General features: G+C 45.3%; 2 protein-coding genes across 3 annotated transcripts in view; both read left to right on the plus strand.

Annotated features, from left to right (window-relative positions):
* Positions 1-1,620, plus strand: part of LOC308238649 (dehydrogenase/reductase SDR family member 2, mitochondrial-like) — a gene marked incomplete at both ends in the record, with an annotated part of 81,760 nt that extends 80,140 nt beyond the window's left edge. Inside the window, 4 exons of the mRNA XM_080650893.1 lie at positions 415-466; positions 786-920; positions 1,185-1,240; positions 1,509-1,620. Coding sequence (XP_080507019.1) covers positions 415-466; positions 786-920; positions 1,185-1,240; positions 1,509-1,620 — 355 coding nt within the window. The remainder of the gene's footprint in view (positions 1-414; positions 467-785; positions 921-1,184; positions 1,241-1,508) is intronic.
* A 6,688-nt stretch (positions 1,621-8,308) lies between these two features.
* On the plus strand, positions 8,309-9,402 carry LOC308245360 (L-lactate dehydrogenase A chain-like; the record flags this gene model as incomplete). Of its 2 annotated transcripts, none has more annotated exons than XM_080662493.1 (2): positions 8,309-8,995; positions 9,265-9,402. In XM_080662493.1, 2 exons carry the CDS (start codon positions 8,309-8,311, stop codon positions 9,400-9,402), a joined length of 825 nt encoding a protein of 274 aa, XP_080518619.1. The 2 variants fall into 2 exon arrangements, with proteins under 2 accessions (XP_080518619.1, XP_080518618.1); XM_080662492.1 differs by having other exon boundaries at positions 8,309-8,558; positions 8,727-9,307.
* Positions 9,403-17,690: the final 8,288 nt, after the last annotated feature.

The following is a 17,690-nucleotide window of genomic DNA, read 5'->3' on the forward strand; positions in this document are numbered from 1 at the left end:
TGTGGGGCGTGGAGCTTCTGAGATTAAGATTCCAAAGGATCCCCTGGGAAGTACTTTTAATATTACTCTTAAGCATGCCTGGTATAGAACACCCTCAAAGCCAGTAAATGGAACAATATTCTCTAGAATAAAGGCAAATGTTGGCTGTATTTTATAAAAGTGTTCATACTAGTACTCCTTAATGGATTGAGCATCCAAGTGTGGATGAAAACATAAACTTGGTCCTGGTCCTCAGGATGCTCTAGGCCAGAGGAGACAGGCTGAAGGAAGGCAGGACCGGGCTCTAATCTGAACCTAAATTTCTTTCACTCACTTTCATGGTTCACAGTCTCCACTTCCTTTCATGCCCAAGATATGTCTATTTGCCTCACTTATATGTGGCTCCATTATATTTATCCCATTCTTTCTTCCCAGGGGAAGCTCTGTGGTTCTGGTCTCCTCAGTTGGGGCATACATACCAGAAGCTGTAAGTATAACCTTCTATGACTCTAAATGAAAAGGATGGACATACCCCCATTTGCCAAGAAAAGTGGAGATGTCCAGGAAGATCCCAGAACAGGCCATTGCTGGTGGGGCACACCTACACGCACATTTGATCAATGGGTGTCTCAGATCCTCCTTCTCAAGAAAGGACACACATGGCAGAATTTTAACTTTTCTTTGTGAGATTCTCAATGATCTCTGCATTGCTGAAGAGATATATTTCTACACACAGGCCTAGAAATCCAATAGAAACTCTCCTCCTCAGTTACTTATTTGCCATCCACTTCCCTTTGTGTTCACAGAGGCTAGGGGCCTACAATGTCAGTAAAGCAGCCATTCTGGGACTCACCAAGACCCTGTCATTGGAGCTGGGACCAAAGGATATCCGGGTGAACTGCCTAGTTCCAGGATTAATTGACACAGCCTTCAGCAAAGTGGTAAAGACCAAAGATAACTTCTGCTTCTGCCCCACTAAGTGCCAGGGTCCCCTCCCCTACCAGGCCATGTCCCAGAGACACCTGGCCCTGTGGACTCCTGTTCTGATGCCCTGGTTCACCGCCTTTGGGATCAGCAGCAGAATCAGGATTGTAGTCCTCTGCGAGGGATGTCCCCCAGAAGCCCCTCCACAAAGGTGTTTATTATGTGGAGCCATTGTGATTCCATCTGGATGAGCAGCAGTAACCTTTTGACTTTTCCTTTAGCTGTTTGAGGATCCAGCCATTTGGAACCATATGAAGGGACGCCATGGAATACAGAGGTAGGTTGTGTGTGAGGCAGTATCCTTTGTAGACCTGGTTAATGTAACTTCAGACCTTCATGATGAATAAAGATCACCATCACCTCTCTGCATTCCTCTTTCTGAGATTTGAGCCCTGGGATGAGTAAAAATCCCTGTAGAGACCACATATCTCCACTTGCAGCCTTTCTCTCATGACCATAGGGGTCTTGACTTCCCAGCATCTGACAGGAGCCCAGGGCTCACGGGAAGCATCATCACTCTTAGCCCACCTCCTCTTTCCATACAGAGTAGGTCAGCCTGAGGACTGTTCAGGGCTGGTGTCCTTCCTCTGCTCTCCAGATGCCAGCTACATCACCGGTGAGAGCATTGTGGTGGCCGGCTTCTCACCCCGCCTCTGAAGGACATGAGCTCTGTCATAGAAGCGCCATGTGGCTCTGGGGCCACCATATTGAGACACCTCTAAAAATGATGAACCTGTGCTTCAAATACACACTTTAAGTTCAACATAATCAGAGTATGAAACAATAAAGAACATCAGAAAAGAAAGTTTATAGCATGAAACTGTCATTAATGTTTTCACTTTTCATCAGCCCTTTCCCACCTTGGTAATTAGGAACCATGGTCTGAGAGATCACCATGGAGATTGATTGGATGTACACAGAAACAACCCAGAAATACAAGGGAGTTAATGTGAGGAGAGTCAACCCTCTCCAACAGAGGAATGGAATGGATGAATCAATGCTGAGCCTCCCCAGTTGGTTTTTCAGAGTATCAGGCAAGAATGAGACTCTGGTCAGGCCAGTGTGGTTCAGTGGTTGAGCATCAGCCTATGAACTAGGATGTCACAGTTTGATTCTAGGTTAGGGCACATGCCTGGGCTGCCGGCTCAATCCCCAGTGTGGGGTGTGCAGGAGGCAGACGATCAATGATTTTCTCTCATCATTGATGTTTCTCTCTCTCCCTTTCCCTTCTTCTCTGAAATCAATAAAAATCCTATCTAATAGCCCTTACCGGTTTGGCTCAGTGGATAGAGCGTCGGCCTGTGTACTGAGGGGTCCCATGTTCGATCCTGGTCAAGGGCATGTACCTTGGTTGTGGGCACATCCCCAATAGGGGGCATGCAGGAGGTGGCTGATCAATGTTTCTCTCTCATCGATGTTTCTAGCTCTCTATCCCTCTCCCTTCCTCTCTGTAAAAAAGTCAATAAAATATATTTTTTTAAAATCCTAATAAAGAGGGAATATGCTAATTGACCCTCATGCCATCGCAAAGATAATAAGAAGGGAATATGCTAATTGATTGCCATGCCCTCAGAGATGGCGGCGCCCACAGCCACAAGATGGCAGCGCCCAGTCCCCTCAGCCCTGCTGGGGCAGCAGGCTTGTGTCAAGGCCAGGCCTACCCCCAGTTGGGCCCAGCTGTTCTGCACGCCTGCCTCCGGAGTCCCCCAGTCCCCTCAACCCCCCAGCCTCCCAGGGCCAGCCCGAGGCACAAGCAAGCCTCAGATGGTGGCTACCCAGCCACCCAGGGCTGCCTGAGTCTCAGGTAACCAGGGCAGGCCAAGTTTTGCACTGCCGGCAGTGGCAGCAGCAGAGGTGTGATGGGGCTTTGCCTTCCCCTGATCGCCAGGTCGCTTCCCACCCCTGAGGGCTCCTGGACTATGAGAGGGGGCAGGCCGGGCTGAGGGACCCACTCCCTCCAGTGCATGAATTTTTATGCACCGGGCCTCTAGTATACATAAAAATAAGAATGAGGCCCTGTTACTCACAGTGATAGCCTGCACAATAATACTGACTTTTTTTCTTCTTTGTCTCACTTTTCCCACTTTCTTGACTGGGTCATACTTACATAGGCATTGGTTTTATAATACTTAAACTCTACATTTATATTTTATTACTTTTTGTATATATATTACATTTCTCAATTAAATATTAAAATACAATAGGTGTGAGTAGAACTTTGGCTTTGATTCATTGTAACATCAATGAAAGAATTCATAATTTAAAAAATAATAAAGATGACATATAAGTTGGAGGGGAATAAACAGAGTTAGATTATTTTAGGCTCATATATTGTCTGAGTCTCAATCAGGATCCTAGGAAGAAACCAAAAAACTTTTAAACTGAGTAATTTGAGAAGGGTTTCATAAAAGTATCATTTACAAAGCTGTGGACAGGGTTTAAGGAAACCAACAGTGGGGAGCCAGCACCACCTCTAGGCCCAAAGGAAAAGAGGAGGGAACAGATGCAGGAACCAAATGGGGTAGCTCTAAGGAATAAGCCAACTGACAGGTACCCCAGATTTGGGTAGAGTCCCAGCCCAGGCATTGTGACTTAGCAGGGAGGAAGTTGGGGAAATAAACACCCAACTAGAGGCAAGGGGGCCAGTTGATCAATCTATATGGATCAGTCTCCTGAGGCACAGAGCAGAGAGAGGAAGGGAGAAAATTGGCTATGGACAGGTAAACAGAAGCTATCCAGCTAGAGTAGGAGGATGGTAAAGTTATTAATCTTAGATTTTGACAGTTAAGTTAATGCATTGTGATTTCTAGAGTAACCACTAAATGAAACCAGAGATATTATACCAAATTAGCAGACATAGAAAAATAAAATGACTTTAAAAAATCAATCCAGTGTGGTGAGGACCTGAGATGGGCAGGAGCTGGGTGGAGGAGAGAAGTGGGAGGAAAATAGAGGACATCTGTAATAATGTCAACAATAAAAAGTAAACTTAACCTGACTGGCCACCGTGGCTCAGTGGTTGAGAGTCAACCAATGAACCAGGAGGTCACAGTTCAATTCCCCATCAGGGCACAGGCCCGGGATGTGGGTTCAGTCCCCAGGAGGGGGCATGCAGGAGGCAACCGATCAATGATTCTCTCTTATCATTGACTAGAGGCTTGGTGCATGAAATTCATGCATGGGGGGGTGGTGTCCCTCAGTCCAGCCTGCACCCTCTCTAATATGGGACCCCTCAAGGGATGTCCTACTGGGATCAGGCCTAAACGGGCAGTCGGACATCCCTCTCACAATCCAGGACTGCTGGCTCCCAACTGCTCGCCTGCCTGCCTTCCTGATTGCCCCTAACCTCTTCTGCCTGCCAGCCTAATCACCCCCTAACCACTTCCCTGCCAGCTTGATTAATGCCTAACTGCTCCCCTGCTAGCCTGATTGCCCCTAACTGCCCTTCCCTGCAGGCCTGGTCACCCCTAACTGCCTTCCCCTGCAGGTCTGGTCACCCCTAACTGCCCTCCCCTGCAGACCTGGTCCCCCCCAACTGCTCTCCCCTGCAGGCCTATGTTCCCCCTGACTGCCCTTCCCTGCAGGCCCAGTCGCCCCTAACTGCCCTCCCTTGCAGGCCTGGTCCCTCCCAACTGCCCACCCTTGCTGGCCATCTTGTGGTGGCCATCTTGTGTCCACATGGGGGCAGGATCTTTGACCACATGGGGGCAGCCACCTTGTGTGTTGGAGTGATGGTCAATTTGCATATTACTCTTTTATTAGGTAGGATGTTTCTATCTTTCTCTCCCTCTCCCTTTCTCTCTGAAATCAATAAAAAATAAATTAAAAAAAAATTTTTTAATGAAAAAAAACAACAAACAATCCAAAATAAAGCTTAAAAAGAAAATACCAAACACCTAGGATAAGTAGAAAATAAAAAATAAGATGTATATAAACCCAAATATATATATATATATATATATATATATATATATATATATATATATATATACACACACACACACACACACACACACTGAGTGGCCAGATTATTATGACCACCTGACGTTTGTGGGCAAATTAGCCGTACACTGCATCATATGGGATATGGAAGCCGAAGGCCTGTTTGAACACCTTTGCTGTCTGCAGTTACCAATATAAAACGTCCCCAATGCACACAAGAACACAAGGATTGGACAGTCAAGCATTGGAAAAAAGTCATGTGGTCCGATGAATCACATTTCCAGTTGCATCATGCAGATGGCAGAGTGAGAATTTCGCAGAAACAGCATGAAAGCATGCACCCCACATGCATGAGCACAACCCTTCAAGCTGGTGGGGGCAGTGTTATGGTTTGGGGGCATATGTTTTCCTGGCATGATTTGGGCCCTTTAATTAGTGTGGAAAAACGTCTGAATAGCACAACATACCTAAGTATCATTGCTGATCAAGTTCATCCTATCATGTTTATGGCATATCCCAATGGAGATGGCTTCTTCCAACAAGACAATGTGCCATGCCACGGTGCTCGTATTGTGCAGGAGTGGTTTCAAGAACATGAGGGAGACTTTACCTTGCTTAGGTGGCCCTCACAATTACCAGATCTCAATCCAATTGAGCATTTGTGGGACAAAGTTAAAAGAGCCATCAGGCAGCTGGTTCCACAACCATCAAATCTCACAACTGGACAGTGCTATTCATCAGGCATGGTGTCAGATTCCTCGCATCACCTTTCAACATTCTGTGGAGTCAATGCCAAGAAGAATAGCTGCAGTATTGAAGGCAAAAGGTGGCCCAACGAAGTACTGATGGGGTGGTCATAATAATCTGGCCACTCAGTGTATATCCTATATAATAAAAGGCTAATATGCAAATTGTCCCCTCGACCAGGAGTTCGACCAGCAGGCAGGCTGGCCAATCACCCATATTCCCTCCTCCTGGCCAGGCTGGCCGAACCCCACTCATGCACGAATTCATGCACTGGGCCTCTAATATTTATATGCGTTCAGAGATCATAATAATCTGGCCACTCAGTGAATGTATATACTAAAGACCCAGTGCATGAAATTTGTGCACTGGAGGGGGTTGTCCCTCAGCCCAGCCTGCACCTTCTCCAATCTGGAACCCCTCGGGGGATGTCCGACTACAGGTTTAGGCCCGATCCCTGTGGGATCGGGCCAAAACCTGTAGTCGGACATCCCTCTCACAATCCAGGACTGCTGGCTCCCAACCACTCGCCTGCCTGCCTGCCTGATTGTCCCTAACCGCTTCTGCCTGCCAGCCTGATCACCCCCTAAACACTCCCCTGCCAGCCTGATTGCCCCCAACTGCCCTCCCCTGCAGGCCTGGTCCCCCCCAACTGCCCTCCCTCCCCTGCAGGCCTGGTCACCCCTAACTGCCCTCCCCTGCTGGCCTGATCACTCACAACTGCCCTACCTTGCCAGCCATCTTGTGGCGGCCATCTTGTGACCACATGGGGGCGGCCATCTCGTGCAAGGGTGTAATGGTCAATTTGCATATTATCTCTTTATTAGGATATATATATAGGATATATATATCTATACATATAAAGAGGTAATATGCTAATTTGTCCATGATGGTGCCCCGTAACAACCAATTTGCATATTGATGCATGCAGCAGGGGGCGGGCAGTTGGAGCCAAGTTCCCGGGGGTCTGAGGACAGTGCCTGACAGGATCCCGGACTGCAAAGAAGGAAGAGGAAGTGGCCACAGGGAGCTCTTCCAATCTCCCTGCATGGACACCTTACCCCAGCCCCCACACCCCTGGGGGGACGGACAAACATCCTACCCCAGCCCCCACACCCCAGGGGGGACAGGGAGGCTGACCGAATGGGGAGAAGACTCAGCCTTGGGGGTAGCTGCAGCCAGCACCTCAAGACCCCTGATCTCTTCCCCCGCCACCCCTGCTGGGGCGCCCACAACAATAACATGCCAGCGACCACCCGTCAGCGCCCCGTAAGAACCCAGGGCCCATGGCCTGCCAATGCCAGGCCCACTCCACTGGGGCTGGGCACACCTACCTCTCCTCCCTACAACTCCAGACCCAGGTGGAGGTAGGCCTGAGCAGCCCTCCAGGGTCAGACCCTTCTCCCCCACCCCCCAACAGCAGCAGCGCCAACCCCGAAGAGGAAGCCCGCTGAACCTAACTGGGGGCGCAGCTAAAACCGCCCTCCTAGCCCTCCTGGCTTCACCCTGGCCCAGCCCCCACCGCACTCCAGAAGATTGGAGCTGCGCCCTGAGCAGGTACAGCTGCGAAACAGCCATACACAATTTAAAGAATGGTGCCAAGCGGGAAGGTTTGACAGTTACTTCCCCTTTGGCCTCGCTGCCCCCCCTAGTGTCTCCCTAACTCCCTGCCCTCCACCAGTGTCAAAACTTTTTCAAAAGTATCAAAACTTTTTCAAATTATTGAAATTATGTAGATTGTATTATTTGACCACAATGCAACCCAACAGGAAATCACTAATAAAGTGAGAATTATACTTTCCCCATGTGTTTAGAAATTAAGGATTATACTTCTAAATTACCTTAGCTAAACCGGTGATCTGGGGCCAGGCCAGCTGGGGGATGGAACCTGTGGGTTCCACCGTTACTTTAGAATAAGAAATTATGAAGGAAATTAGAAAAGTATTTAGAAGTAAATAATAAGTAAAATTTTCACTATCTAAACTTACCAAATGCAATTTAAACAATACTTAGAGGAAAAGTTATATCTACTTTATTTGTATTAGAAAGGGAAAAAATTAATGAAATAAGCATCACAAGAAGTCTGAAATATGTGTGTGTGTGTATCAAAATAAAGTATAAATAAGAATATAATGAAAATGTGAGTGGAAATTAGCAAATAGAAAACATGTAATAGAAAGAATTTTTAAAAAGAGTTGGTTCTGAGAAAAGACTCAGTAAAATTAACAAAAATCTGGAGAGAGTGATTAAGAAAAAAGAGTTAGTGGAAAATAGTTAATATCAGTAATAAAAAAAAGAGGAGTAATAAAAAGGCTTTAAACATTTAAAATATTGAGGTATTATGCTAATAAATATGAAAATTTAAGTAAAATGGAAAAACTTCTAGAAAAAAATAAGCTGACTCAAGAAGGAAGAGAAAACTAACCAGTCCTAGAACATAAGCAAAATCTTCCTACATAGAAAACCTCAAGCCTAAATACTTTCACTGATGACCACTACTGAAAAGAAGTGCAAAAATGATGTTGTTGATGTTATTAAATATACACATTAAGAATATTTTAGGTACCGGAGCTGCAGCCACCAAGTCCAGATCCTACATCACACTCCACTGACGCCCACCCGCTGTGCACTCCCAGTTCCTTTTGGTTCTAAGTCCAAAATGGCAACACTCAAGGATCAGCTGATTGTGAATCTTCTTAAGGAAGAACAGAGCCCCCAGAATAAGATTACAGTCATTGGGGCTGGTGCTGTTGGCATGGCCTGTGCCATCAGTATCTTAATGAAGGACTTGGCAGATGAACTTGCTCTTGTTGATGTCATGGAAGACAAATTAAAGGGAGAAATGATGGATCTCCAACATGGCAGCCTTTTCCTTAGAACACCAAAAATTGTCTCTGGCAAAGACTATAGTGTGACTGCAAACTCCAAACTGGTTATTATCACAGCTGGGTCACGTCAACAAGAGGGAGAAAGCCGCCTTAATTTGGTCCAGTGTAACGTGAACATCTTTAAATTCATCATTCCTAATGTTGTAAAATACAGTCCCAACTGCAAATTGCTTGTTGTTTCCAATCCAGTGGATATCTTGACCTATGTGGCTTGGAAGTTAAGTGGCTTTCCCAAAAACTGTGTTATTGGAAGTGGTTGCAATCTGGACTCAGCCCGATTCCGATACCTGATGGGGGAGAGGCTGGGAGTTCACCCATTAAGCTGTCATGGATGGGTCCTTGGGGAGCATGGAGACTCTAGTTTGCCTGTATGGAGTGGAGTGAATGTTGCTGGTGTCTCCCTAAAGAATCTGCACCCTGATTTAGGCACTGATGCAGATAAGGAACAGTGGAAACAAGTTCACAAACAGGTGGTTGACAGTGCTTACGAGGTAATCAAACTGAAAGGCTATACATCCTGGGCCATTGGCCTATCTGTGGCAGATTTAGCAGAGAGCATGATGAAGAATCTTAGGCGGGTGCATCCAGTTTCCACCATGATTAAGGGTCTCTATGGAATAAAAGACGACGTCTTCCTTAGTGTTCCTTGCATCTTGGGACAGAATGGAATCTCAGATGTTGTGAAGGTGACTCTGACACCTGAGGAAGAGGCCCGTTTGAAGAAGAGTGCAGATACACTGTGGGGGATCCAGAAAGAGCTGCAGTTTTAAAGTCTTCTGATGTCAGACCACCTCATTGTCTAGACTATAACAGGATTTTAGTTGGAGATTGTGCATATTGTCCGTTTTATCTGATCTGTGACTAAGAACATCAGTTTCCTAAAGATAAGCATAGTAATGGTTTATAGAACCCAGCATCTGCATCCTGATGCTGGAGGGTCATTATCTTTTGTAGTCCTAAACTGGTTAGTGTGAAATAGTTCCACCTCCTCCAAGGCACCACTGCCAATGTTGCTTACACTACAGTTGCCCTTCACTGTGTGTTATATAACTTGTGGTTCCTTTTTCTATAATTAGTTACATCCTGGAATCCAATGTAAATCCAATATTGCATGTTTTGTGCATAACTGTTCTAAAGGCTCTTATTCTGTGTATCAGATTAGTGTACATTGCCATATAATATAAAAAGAAAAGTCTACAGATAAATAATACAGCCAACCATCCAAGTGTCATTCCAACTAAAATGCCAAATAAACCTTGAACAGTGAAAAAAAAGAATATTTTAAAATATTGTATTCCCTTATATTTTCCTCCAGTACTTTTATAGTCTCATTTTTATGTCAAACAATTTGATTTATGTATAATTAATTTAACTATACATAATGAAGTAGTAGTCCAGCTTGTTTTTCCTCAACTCTTGCCTCTGAAAGAACTGAAAATAGAAGGAGACTAGAGATTTTTACCTTTTATTTGATATTTTTCTGGACTATTTCTTTTTTTTTTTTAATCAGGCATATATACGTCTTTTATCATTTTAAAACTAATTTTTAAAATGATTTCCATCTTTTTCATAATCTTTATCTGAATATAGCTTACCCTGGATTTTACACTCTCCTGGGATAGTTGTTTTTTGTTTGTTTTTTTTAAGTTTTCCATACCTCCTCTCACATAATGAATCTATTAGTTACCTGAGTACTGTCGTTATCCCTCCTACTAACATCAAAATTGACGAGGTTTGCCCTAACCAGTTTGGCTCAGTTGATAGAGGGTTGGCCTGCAGACTGAAAGGTCCCAGGTTAGATTCCGGTCAAGGGCATGTACCTTGGTTGCAGGCACACCCCCAGTAGGGAGTGTGCAGGAGGCAGCTGATCAATGTTTCTCTCTCATTGATGTTTCTAACTCTCTATCCCTCTTCCTTCCACTCTGTAAAAAATCAATAAAGTATAAAAAAAAAACTGACGAGGTTTAGATGACAGAGGCTCATAACTGGGAACTCAAGTAGAGGAGAATGAGCACTGGAGCCAGAATGTGGACAGTGCCTAAATCAGGAATGAGAGGTACATGCTATTTCTGTGGACATGAGACAAAGATAGAGCTAGGACTTTTGGCCGGATACTTTATGGAGTGAGCCCAGAAGGCCAACTTCAGCATGGCTGACTTGCTCAGAGGCTATATTAACTACAGAAGAAAGATGGGTCCAAGACAACTGAGAAGGTTCTCCATATGACACATAAACTCGCCTCTTCTTGATGAAGCAAGCAGCCCCATAAGACTGTGAGTATTGGGAATGGGCACTGGAACTGCACTCAGTAACATTCACTCTAGTTAAACACCAAAAAACACCTGACCCAAGTTAGCAGCGTGGTTTAATATATGCGAAGTGCTCCAATCAGGACTGTTGCCATGGAAGAAAGCATTTAGCCCTATTGTCTTGTTCTTCTCAGAAGCTGTTGTTGGTGCAATCTAGTTTCAGGTCACAGAGCTAAAGAAATGAATCAAGAAACTGCTCAGGTCATGGTGTCACCAGGTGTGGCCCCCACATGCAGAACGACACTGGCAAGTTTGTGGACCTGTACATGCAAATATTCTGCCAGCAAATGCATTATTTTTTTTTAATATATTTTATTGATTTTTTACAGAGAGGAAGGGAGAGGGATAGAGAGTTAGAAACATCGATGAGAGAGAAACATCGATCAGCTGCCTCCTGCACACCTCCCACTGGGGATGTGCCCGCAACCAACGTACATGCCCTTGACCGGAATCGAACCCGGGACCCTTTAGTCCGCAGGCTGACGCTCTATCCACTGAGCCAAACCGGTTTCGGCAGCAAATGCATTATTGACACCAAGGACCACACCATCCAGATGAGTATGGCTGAAGTTGACAAAGTGACAGGCAGGTTCAATGTCCAGTTTAAAACCTATGCTGTCTGTGGGACCTTTTGCAGAATGGATGAGTCAGATGATTCCATTCTCTGACTGGCCAAGGCCAATAGCATCATCTCACAGATGTGGAATATTTGTCATAAATAAATAGTAAAATAGAATAAAAGAAAGAGAAGAAATAGCTTTCACCACACTTTCAAATATGCCAGGAAGAATGCCCTACCCTAGCCTACAGCCATCAGCAACAGAGGGGACTGGGCAGGGACAACAGTACATAGAACCAAACTCCACCAAGGAAAGGTAAATACAATACCATCAAGTCCCAAGGCTTTACATTTATTGGTAAACTCTTTATTGCTATTAACTAGGGGCCTGGTGCACGAAATTCGTGCACAGGGAGGGGGGATCCCTCAACCCAGCCTGCACCCTCTCGCAATCTGGGACCCCTGGGGGGATGTCCGACTGCTGGGACCCCTTGGGGGATGTCCAACCCCTGTGGGATCGGGCCTAAACCAGCAGTTGGACATCCCTCTCGCAATCCAGGACCGCTGGCTCCTAACCACTTGCCTGCCTGCCTGCCTATCTGATTGCCCCTAACTGCTCGCCTGCCTGCCTGATTGCCCCTAACCACCTCTGCCTTGGACCCCGCCACCGCAGCTTCATCCAGAAGGATGTCTGAAAGGTCGTTCTTACAATAATAAGAGCATAATAATTAGCATATTATTATGCTCTTATTATTATAAATAGTAATATTCTAGCACAGATGAGGAGCAGGCAGATCAGGTTTGTTGATAATTCAGGCAGCCACTGGAAGGTTTACAACTCAACAACTGTCAAAGCTCAGGCTAGCTCTGGCCTCAGGGACTGCCCTCCCGCCACAGTAACAAGGACCAGCAAGGATCTTCTGTAGTGGTCAATCCAGGGGAGCAAGCCCAGGCCAACACACACAGTGAAAAGCCAAATCAGAAAGGATGCTGAGGACTGAGAAAATTAAGTCCAGGTTTGCTCAAATACAGGGAGTCATAACCAGGTTGGGGGCGGGGGTGGGGAGAGGCTGGGGAGGGAAAATGTCACTCTCTGTAAGCCAGAACCCCATGCCTCTGCAGTTGACCACAGTTCCATCTTGTGTTCTGAACTCTCTGTGCCACAGCAGGATTCCAGAATTTCTAAGGATATTTCTGGGTGCAGGCAAAACTGATGGTCTCTTCTTGCCTTTGGTTCAACCTGACCTCTAAGTCTGGCTTTTCTTCAAATATGATTTGGAGACAGTTAATCCAAATATTCTTAGCCTTCATTAATTCAACTCAACAAACAATATGGAACAACAAGTATGGTGTGGTCATGTTATCTCACAGTGCCTTAGGTCTCAAATGTTTATGTGTCATTGGTAAACAGGTGATATTAAAGTCTAAGGAAATCAAGATAGTTGGTATGCTGTGATGGGAAGGGAGACAGATCTGCAAGGGCACCTGAAAACTCTAATTAGTTGCAATAACTGTGAGCATTGACGCCTCTGCGTGAATATAAAAGAGACTGGCTTGGTGCTCCAATCCCATTTCCTCACCTGCAGACATAGGAAAACTCCCTGACAATTAAGTTGAAGCCATGTAATAATTTTTGCCTGTGCCTGTCCCTAAAATTTCCCACAAGAACCTTGACTCACTCTCCCCTATATGCATGGTTGGAAGTGAAGGATTCTGAAATTATAGAGTTTACAAGATGGAAGCAGCCAGAGTCACTGACTTTCTACTTGAAGAAAAGCTGCCCACAGGTGCCACAACGCCTGAATTGGACTGTGACCCAAGCAATAAATTCTTATTGGGTTAATTCATTGAGATTTGGGGATTGTGTATTAGGCCGCCCTACCATTGAGCAAGTATGGATTGGGGAGGGTCAGGTAGCCATTTTCCCCACTGCTGATGGTGACCTCAAGCATAAATAGATCCCTTGAAGCCCAGAATAAAAGAAAGGAATTGGACTCCCTAGGCAGGTCTTAATCAGAGAGCAGGAGCAGAGCCTCTTCATGGCCTATAGACTCCCTGGTGATTGTCACTGGGATGGCTTCTTCTTCCAGCACAATCCCTCTTACTCACAGGGCTATGGTCTGCCCAGTTGACCTCACACATGGATGGTGGCACCAACTGCCAGCAACTTCAGGAGGAAGAATAACTTTAGAGGAAAAGCAAATGCAGAGACTCAGACCTATAATAATACAATGGAAAGCTACCCACCAGGGTATTGTCACTAGGGAGCCTATTTCCAGACGTCATCCAAGATATGAATTAAGTAATTTTTTAAACTTTCCCTTTCCCACCCCTGGACACCTGCCTGGTTGTTTCACTGTGGTGGTGTTGTTTACCAATGACCTAATACTTTCTAAGCCTAAGGAGATGTGGGATCATTTAGCCATCATATAGTGACCACTCAAAAAACTTCTGTTGAAATTAATAGGTACAACTGAAAGAGCTTGGATCAGAGGCACACCCTTAGCATCTTTCAAATCCAAATCAGATTTGAAAAGAAGCAGTGGCCATACTAATCCCATGGCAGTCCCACAGTAGGACCAGGAGTACCACGGTCAACTGCAGAGTCATGAAGTTCTGGCTCAGAAGGAAGAGCTCTTCCCTTCCCCCAACCCATACACTGTCAAGTTGTGTTTCCCGTGTCTGAACCAAAATGGAGATTCAGCATCATTAACCTTCCCCCTGAGGAACTGGCACTTCCTTGGGAAGACATGATATTCCCAGAGAGGCAAAGAGAGACAGAGCCTGAGGGCACTGACCAAACCTGGTAATTTTGTGGAGAACCCAATCCTGGTTACCAGCGATGTAACAGAATTTAACAATGGAGTGTTTCAGCCCTTTGTGAATTATTTGTATAGGAGTAAAAGGGTATTAAACTGAATGAGAGCCTGGATTTAGACTTCATAGGCAAATGGAGTCCTCAGTCCTTCCCCTGATGTACCTACTGGAATATGATATATGGTTCTTGGATACTACCAGGCATCCAAACAAACCCAAACATATCTCTCTTTGCTCCCATATATTTACATGGAAGCAGAACTCCTGAGAGAAAAGAGCCTGAGTCCCTTTGACATCAAGCTACTGTTGTGTGCCTGAGGAGCTAGCGTGTCCCTGACTGAGACTGCTGGCATGACAAGCTACTATGTGTGGCCTGAGAGGGAGAGAAGCAGGAAGTCACAGTAGAATGAGATCATAGCTGATCCTAGAACTTGCCCTGAACCCACCAGGCCCAAATTAGGTTTATGCCCACTAAAAGGGCTTGGGAAGGCTCTGAATGGCAATATTGGAGGCTGTGTCAATTGTTATGCTGTACTCCTTTGACCGTATATAACCAGGGGAAAGGGCATTACCCCCTCCCCGCCCCCCGCCACACACACACACACACACACACACACACACACACACACACACACACACACACATTTTATAACTAGACATAACCCAGTAAGAGATGGCTCCCCTTACTGGGAAGGCTGAGGGGGTGATGAGTTGCCAAGTGATGAATGGATTCTTTACCAGGCTGTTTTTTCTGAAGTCTTAAAATTTGATTTACAAATGATTTGAAGTCCAAAATGGGAGCAAAATATTAACCTGCTCCCACTTCTTTTTCTGATTTCTGGATATTCTTAAATAGCATTCAATCATTTTTAAAACAAAAATTATAAAGAATAAAATTTAAGTGACTTATGATACCACTTCTCAGACATTTGCTATTTTTTAAATAAATCTTTATTGTTGAAAGTATTAGACATTTGCTATTAACTATAAATGAAAGCAATATGATACCTGGATATGGTTAGATAAGTCAAATATTACAGAAAGATATAAAAAATTTTAAACCTGCCGATTTTATTTCCTAAAGGCAGCCACTACTTTTTTTAAAATGTTATAGTCACTCAGAAAACTATTGAGTGCATATATCATTGTGCATATCTGTATTTTTATTTATGTAGATTATTCTGCACTTATTATAAAAAGTTTAGGTAGACCATAATCTAATTAACTAATTACCTATCTATACTAATAATAGAGAAATATGCAAATTCTCCAGGACGCCGTAACGTCACGACTGCTCAGCAGGCTGTGTGCGCAGCATACCCCAGTAAGGCTGCTGAGGCTTTCATCTGTCCCTTTCTACACTGAAGACGACAGGGTTCAAGGAGGAAGGGCTCCAGTTTCATTTTCTCAGCACCCAGCTAGAAGGCCTCCCTGGGGCAGCTCTCCCTTCCGAGCCCTGCGCAGGATGGGTGCTCTGGCCCAGGAGCCCCAAGGGGAGGCGGAGCGAAGTGCTTTCCCTCCAGGGCCCCACTCTCCCTAGGAGTCTGGTGTGGAGGGCACTCTCCCTGGGAACCCGGAAATCCACCTCCTGGGGCGACTGTGCAGCAGCTGGGGTGGGCAAGCCGTGGAAAGGTCGACCTACCCATGCAGTTGTGTACGCTGGCAGAGGCCACGCAGCTGCTATAGTTGAAGTCGTCCTCGATGGAGGAGCAGGGGTAGCAGGGATCAGAGTTGGCCATGCAGGCAATGGAACCCCAGCTCCCTGCCAAATGATGCAGAGCACATGACCTCAATGGTTCTTGGTCACTTCCTGAGCAGCAGTCAGCCCCGACAGTGGATCAAACCTGAAACCTAAGTAGGTGCCCTGACAGAATGGAACCTAAACCTTTGGTGTGTCAGAGGAGCTCCGGCCCACAACAGGGGCCAAGGTACACCAGAGGGGTTTTGTTGAGGGGCCCTGACAGGCAGCCCGCAGCGCAGTGGGTTAGAACCTCCTCCTGATACAGCAAGTGTTGTGGGTTGGATCCCTGGTCAGGGCACAGACAAGAAGCAACCAAAGAGTGCATAATAAGTGGAACAACACACTCTTGTTTCTCTCACTCTCTTCCTCTCTCTAAAATAATCAATCAATAAAAATTAAAATAAAAAATAAGCCCTCTGGCTTGCAGAGTTGCTAAAACAGTTAGAAAGCAAAGTCCCATCCCTTTCCATTCATTCAACAAATACTTCATATACTCCTTCAATAATCACACTGGGGATGGGTGTTTGTTTGTTTGTTTGTTTTGGATAATCCTCACCTGAAAACATTTTTCCATCGATTTTTTTTTTTTTTTTTTTTTTTTTACAGAGAGTGTAAGGGAGGGAGAAAGACAGAAACTAATGTCAGAGACATAAAGTGGTTGCCTCTTGCTGAATCCCCGACCAGGGCCCCGGATTGAGCCTGCAACCCAGGTACTTGCCCTGGATCGAAATCCAGCTCAGTACCCTTCAGTCCACCTGCAGAAGCACTATCCACTGAACCAAACCAGCATTTTTTTCTTTTTTAAGTCCTCCTCTAAGGATATGTTTTTCTCATTGATTCTAGAGAGAGAGAAAGGGAGAGGGAAAGAGAAAGAGAAAGATCGATCAGTTGCCCAAGCAATCCAACAAGGATGGAACCCACAACCTGTGTATGTGCCTTCACCTGGAATCAGACCCATGACCCTTTGGTGCATGGAGAACACTCTAACTACTGATCCACACTGACCAGGGCCTGGAGGTACACTTAAAATTTTTTTTTCAAGCCCTAACCGGTTTGGCTCAGTGGATAGAGCACCGGCCTGCGGACTCAAGGGTCCCAGGTTCGATTCCGGCCAAGGGCATATACCTTGGTTGCAGGCACATACCCAGTGGGGAGTGTGCAGAAGGCAGCTGATCGATGTTTCTCTCTCATCGATGTTTCTGACTCTCTATCCTTCTCCCTTCCTCTCTGTAAAAAATCAATAAAATATATTTTAAAAAAAATTTTTTTTTCAAATCTGCTCTGGCCAGGTGGCTCAATTGGTTGTAGTCTCAACCTGTACACCAAAGGATTTCCTGTTGGATTCTAGGTTAGGGCACATACTTAGGTTTAGGTTAGATACTGGTGGGTCAGCAGGTGCAGAGGCAGCCTACTAGTATTTCTCTGTCACATGGATGTTTCTCTCTCTAAAAATCAATTTTCAAAACATCCTCAGGTGAGAATTAAAAAGACATCTATTAAAAAATTTTCAGATATAAAATTTTATTTGCTTCTCTTTTAAATTTTATTTTTCATTTACAGTTCATATTCAACATCCTATCCTATATAATAAAACCCTAATATGCAAATTGACGGAATGGTGGAATGACTGGTCGTTATGAACTGACCACCAGGGGGTAGATGCTCAATGCAGGAGCTGCCCCCTAGTGGTCAGTGCCCTCCCACAGGGGAAGTGCAGCTAAGCCCCG

Source organism: Plecotus auritus (assembly GCF_963455305.1).
Source record: "Plecotus auritus genome assembly, chromosome: 1".
Classification (NCBI taxonomy): Eukaryota; Metazoa; Chordata; class Mammalia; order Chiroptera; family Vespertilionidae; genus Plecotus; species Plecotus auritus.